At 42.8% G+C, this 6,106-nt stretch overlaps 1 protein-coding gene across 1 annotated transcript; it reads left to right on the top strand.

The window, feature by feature from the left end:
- Positions 1–736: 736 nt before the first annotated feature.
- On the top strand, positions 737–5,863 carry spry2 (sprouty RTK signaling antagonist 2). Its single transcript, XM_083938342.1, has 2 exons — positions 737–1,107; positions 3,891–5,863. Exon 2 carries the CDS (start codon positions 3,939–3,941, stop codon positions 4,989–4,991), a length of 1,053 nt encoding a protein of 350 aa, XP_083794468.1. The 5' UTR covers positions 737–1,107; positions 3,891–3,938; the 3' UTR covers positions 4,992–5,863.
- Positions 5,864–6,106: the final 243 nt, after the last annotated feature.

Here is a 6,106-nt window from a genome sequence, read left to right on the forward strand (position 1 = left end):
ACAACTTGTACATTGACTTGTTAATAACACTCAGACATTCCTGTTCTACATGGGTCAAGGTCCCATCCCAAAAAAATTGAATTTCCCTTGCGGGATAAATAAAAGGAAAAAAGGAATTCTTCTTTCCATCTACCAAATGGGGTATTTTGGGGTTCGGGCAAGTGTGTGTGTGTGTGTTTGTGCGTGCGTGCGTGCGTGCGTGCGTGCGTGTCTCTGAATGACCTGTTTTCTCATGAAACTTATAGTACCCTATTATTTTACTAGCAGCCTACTTCTATTATTTTGTTGCACTTTATACTCCATATAGGTGGCATTTCAAAAGTATCAAATGTATTTATTTTTAGTTTGTTGTATTGTTGTAATGTATTGATTCTTGTTATTGAGTTTCAACGTGTGCAAACTACCCCACAAGCACGAACAACTGAAACATATTAGTTTAAGGGACGCCATGTGTACAGTGCTGCCTCAGAAATGGGTCAGCGACGATAAGAAGTTCTGGACTTCAGGAGGGCAGTCCTCGTTACTCCGCAGCAGAGTTTGGTCCCTGCGGTAGAATTGATAAGACTCTTTTCTACACTGGGGTGTGAATGGCTGCTCTCCAACAGCCAATGGCTGAGCACCGGATGCGAGATATCCGCTGCAACAACAAGCGCTCTGTTCCCCCTTCAGCTTGACGCCATTTACAGCCCAAATCCCGACCTCCTCTCCGGAAAGAGCGAAAAAAAAAAAAAAGAAAAAGAAAAAACCTCGCACACGAGAAAACTTGCAAACCCTCAGAGCGTTTGCGGATAAACTCGCCGAAGTCAAACTTCTTCTGAGCTGGAGTTTCGTGTCACTTTCTCCTACTGCAAGAAAAGTGCAGCGAAGGCGTCCTGCACTCCGGCGATGATTGATTGAAGCTTCCGCCCGTTTTAATGCCTCGTGCTCTCGCGCAAAACATGGGATTTACGTGTTAGCGCTGCCTCCAATAAACATGCGCTCCGGCTGGAAACTCTGTCAATGGATTTTACCGACGTCTTCCCAGACTGAGTTGTTGGCGAATGGACTAAACTCTTTCTCAAATTGGACTTACTTCACCTAAACGGGGGCTAAAGTGTCGAAAGCACGGTAAGTGGAGCCTAAATGATACTTATTTCTTAGCCGAAGTTGACATAAGCGTAACCTCTTTCCAGCTCCTCTCCTCTCCCGTTAGCTCACTAAAGCTAAGTGTGTAACGTTACTGTTGTGGTTTTGTACAGAAGGGGCTCTTTTGCTCTTTTTTTGCTCTCTTTTAGAGCTTCTTATCTGTGGTTCTTTGATCTAAAGTCTGGTTTCCCTGCATTTAAAATTAGCTTTTGTCTTAACGTATCCTCAAATGTCTAATTTAATTGTTTATCTCATTACTGGTGTCACTTTTTATCAGAAAATAGTTCCAAGTGTCCGAGTTGGCACGTGTGTTCCAAGCCAACAATATATAGTTTTAACTTTCTGCTACACAGTGGAAAACACTGCTTTACCAGATGTGCATCAGAAACAATACTGCTAATTGAATTTCTATATTTAAGTAGACACACTAAATGTTGTAATTTGTGAGGAAAAAGCCCCTTTTATCCCCAAACTGTCATTTTTTTAAGAGCCGATGCCATCAGTTTACTTCTGTCAGCCCCCTTCACTTCACCCACCCACTGTGGCCAACATGGCCTGCACACAGCCCCCCCCTCCTCCCCAAACACACACACACACACACTCACAGCCTCCCCTCCCTCCCCAAACACACGCACAGCCCCCCCCCCCCCCCCCCCCCATCACACACACACACACACACACACACACACACACACACACACACACACACAAGTTAACATTTGAGTGTGTCTGCAAGCCCTTCATTTGAAAAAAGAAAGGCTCATAAATCCCAAAGAACCCTCATACATGCTCACAGAGAGCAGTGCCTCACCCCACCCACCACCTCCACCACCCTCCAACGCATCACTCACACTTTACATGGACTCTTTCATGCTCCAAACTTCTTCTTCTTCTTCTTTTTTTTATCTTGTCACTCATCTTCCTTTCAAGAGTGTCACGACGTAAAATGCGTTAGAATGGGGAAGGTTTCTACGGGCCATTTGTCATGCAACAAACAAAAGCCCTTCCTGTATTGTCATTGAAAAGGGGGGCAACCTCACACACTCAAAGTTCGCATTTGAAAGCTAATTTCCACAAGGAAAGAGAATTAAGGCCGCAACTGTTAGTTTATGTACTTTGGTGTGATAAGTTGGTGAAAACAAAGCGGCGCATTTGAGTATGTAAGCATATGCCCCTGTCACTCTGCATTTAACTAATACTTACTCTCTCCGTACGATGCATCTGTGAGATTACAACTGATCTGGGGTGCCTATAGACAAGAGGTCAGAGCACAAAGTAAGAAATATGCACAGAGGGCCCTCCAAAGTTAGAAAAAAAAATGCTGTTTAGTTCCCTTGTTTAGCCTTTTACACTCACTCTTACACGTTGCTTTAACTTTCCATGTCTGTTATCTGTTTTGCCCTTATCAGTCTTCAGTAAAGTCCCCTAAGTTCCTCAGTCCTGAACAGAAATGACTGAACTTTGGTCATCACCATACAAAGCCTTAACACACACACACATACAGTATATATAGATATTTAGTGTAAAAAATGTAAATACATATTTGCTAGCGTTTGAGACACCGTAAGTGCATTAGAAGTGTAATGTCATGACTAATAATAATCATTTAGATTTCATGTTTTGCCCGAATATTATCAGGTTTTAGATTGTTGGTCAATTTCTTATCATATATGGCAAAGAAAAGCACTAAAATCAACACATTTAAGAAGCTGGATCCAGCAACTGTTGCCACAGTTGCTTTAAAAATGAATACAAAAGTTGCTTGATTGTTAAAATAGTTGCATACTAACTTAAATCGATTAATCAGTCGATCAACTAATCATTGCAGCTTTAATTGGATAAGTTTCTTCCATTAAAATGGCAAAAAAAAATCTTTTCACAATGTCCCATAGCCCAAGTTGACATAATCCACTGACCAACAGCCAAAACCTAAAAAGGTATAAAGTTTCTTAAAGGTTTACATCATAAGACTAAGAACCAGGATATATTCATTTTAGTGGAACCAGTGAGGTTTAAGCAGTTAATCGATAATCCATATAGTTGCAGATTTATTTCCTTTTTTCCTTTTTTTGAAAATATTTTGGGCGTTTGAGGCCCTTCTTGCAGACAGCGGGGAGACAACAGGAAATGAGGGAGAGACATGCACATGGGTGGAATCAAACCGGGAACGTTGCACTTCATGTTGATGTCTTAAGCTACAGGAGTGCCTCACAGATTGACTTTCTATCAATCGATTCATCTTCTCTGAACGTCACCTCATCATTAATCATTTTTTTCTCATTTTCCAAGCAAATTTGCTGATTTGTTTTTCTTGGTTAGGTTAGTCATTGATGCGTCTTGGGTATGTGGGGAAACAGGAAGTATGCACAGACTTCCGACAAGGAAGCATCTAAAGTCAATAATACATTCGTAAACATGACACCTGGATCCGCAACTTGAATCGGCTTTAAACCAAAAACTTTTGCCATGTTTATTTTATCTTATATCTGTTTTTATAGTAGCCACGTACATAGTTGTTGTTCCATAGTCCCACTCCAGAGTTAAAGCAACAACTGATTGTAAAAAAGCCCAACCATCCCTCAATACTGGCTCCAAACATTACATGAGCTGTGTAATCAAACATATTCATCTCTTTCCCTGAGACTGTGATGTGTTTGTAGGCTTTTTTTCCATAGTGGGGCTCGTACAGATATCGGTTGTGATTTGCATGGCATCATTTGCATGGCTCGCCACAGACTGATATAAACTGTCTGTTTCTGTTACAGGACTTCAGATGTGTCCCATGCCAGCCAGAGTGACCCTTCAGTCCCAAGATGGATCCCACAAGTCAGAACGACAGCGATGGGGGAGGAGGAAGCCACGGGCGGTCACCGCCATCGCCGGGCACGCCGCATGACGAAGGGAGACTGCAACCACAGCCTCTGCAAACCCTCGATGGCCCGCCAGAATTTGGGTTTACCACCGGGCAGCAGCTCCATACTCCAGCAGTGTTATCTCTGGATCAGATCAGGATAACTGGGAGTAGTAATGAGTACACAGAAGGGCCTACAGTTGCCCAAAGGTCTCCAGCCTCTCAGCAAAGGCAACAGAAGAGTGACTTGGTTACGTCATCAGGTTCAAGGACCAGTGGGCAGCAGGAGACTCCGGAAGAGGGGCCGAATAATCTATGTAACCTGAATTCATTAACTTCTTATGGAAACACAAATACTTCCATCTCCTCAAGGGAGGGTGTGCTGCGGTCCTCCAGTGCCGAGGATTCCCAGATTAGCATCAGGACCAGCATGGGGAGCACTTCTTCAGGCCAGAGGCTCCTCAGCATCCCGGCAGGCAGCAACCAGATAATCAGAACCCAGCCAAAACGCGCAGAGCTAAATTCAGAAGAGCTGAAACCTCTGAACGATGAGTCCAGGGCTGTGTTGGCCGTGCCAGGCAGCGGAAGCTATAAAAATCAAGGCATACACACCAACAAGTGTGAGGACTGCGGTCGGTGCCGTTGCCCAGAGTGTAGTCGCCCGCGGGTGCTTCCTTCCTGCTGGATGTGCGGCCGTCGGTGTGTGTGCTCAGTGCAGAGTGCAGTGGAGTACGGGACGTGTGTCTGCTGCGTCAAGGGGCTTTTCTACCACTGCTCCAGCGACGACGAGGACACATGCACCGACAAGCCCTTCTCCTGCACACAGTCGCACTGCTGCGTCCGCTGGACGACTGTGTCGCTCCTCTCCCTGCTCTTCCCATGTCTCCTGTGCTACCTCCCAGCTAAAGGATGTGTCGCTGTGGGCCAGAGCTGCTATGACCGAATCACACGACCCGGCTGTCGGTGCAAGAACACAAACCCAATCTACTGTGAGGATGTTGGCAAGCCAACGTAGACAAGATGGTGGTGTATGTTAAAATGCAGAAGGATGGAAAGACTCCATGTTGACTGAACTGATAGATGGCCCTTTAGTCGTGTAGTTGAAAGGTTGGATTAGAGAGCTAATGATGCTTGAGTTTTTGTTTTTTCCATCTTAGATCTTCATTCCTACCAGATCTGGGAAGAGACTCACATTCTGCCTTAAGTTGTCAACTTTTAAGGCTGGTTGTCAAAAATGTTTCTACAAAAGGCACTGGAGGTGCATTCACTCACCGCAGCATTATGAGTTTCACTTGAAAGGTAAACCAAAATAAGCGCTCCACATGTTAAAAGGTATGAAGACACATTCAACTACTGTTTTTGTCCTGAAAAATAATTCCTTCACTCAAGTGCCCAGATGTTGTGTTGTTGCTATGAGAGTCCAAATGGATAGCCTTTTAAAAGACTAACATTTAATACAACTGATATGCTAAGAACAGACTCCTACTACTAACTGTATGTAAAGTAGTAAATGCAAAGGGTATGTACATTAGAAAATGAGTTTGACAGATGTTTTATTTTTGTATATATAATAATACTTCAACTGTGAAAAGTTTTCTGCCATGCCAGAGGCACCTTGATAAATCCACATTTATATGCAGCAGTAGACTTCAGTCATACAATGTTTGTACATTCACTGGAATGTATATCAATCATTTAATGTAATTTACAAAAGAAAAATCTTATCCCTTCTACTTGTAAATTGTACAGTGACCTTATATGAAAAATTTATTTTCTAATTCCAACATTGCTTAGTGTAAAGTTAAAAAATATATATTTATTTGAAGGTTTATTATTTTATAATGAAAAAATATTTATTTTGAGAAAGCATTGTTAATGTGTCACCTCCTCTGGGGCTACTCTGTAGTCCCTGCAGATGTGGAGGTGACCTGTAGGAGTGTCAAAGCTGGATGAATAGTTGACTATGAATTAGAAGACAAATATATTAACGTTTGAAATTAAACAATCTTGAAGTCTGAAGGAGTATTTTTCCTGTTTTTATTTCTGCACGTGTCCATTAAGTCATATTCAGAAACTAGAACTGCCACTGTTGTCTGGAGCTTTTTCCAAATGCTTTAAGCCAGACTAAAG

Source organism: Echiichthys vipera, assembly GCF_963691815.1.
Source record: "Echiichthys vipera genome assembly, chromosome: 23".
In the NCBI taxonomy this organism is placed as follows: domain Eukaryota; kingdom Metazoa; phylum Chordata; class Actinopteri; order Perciformes; family Trachinidae; genus Echiichthys; species Echiichthys vipera.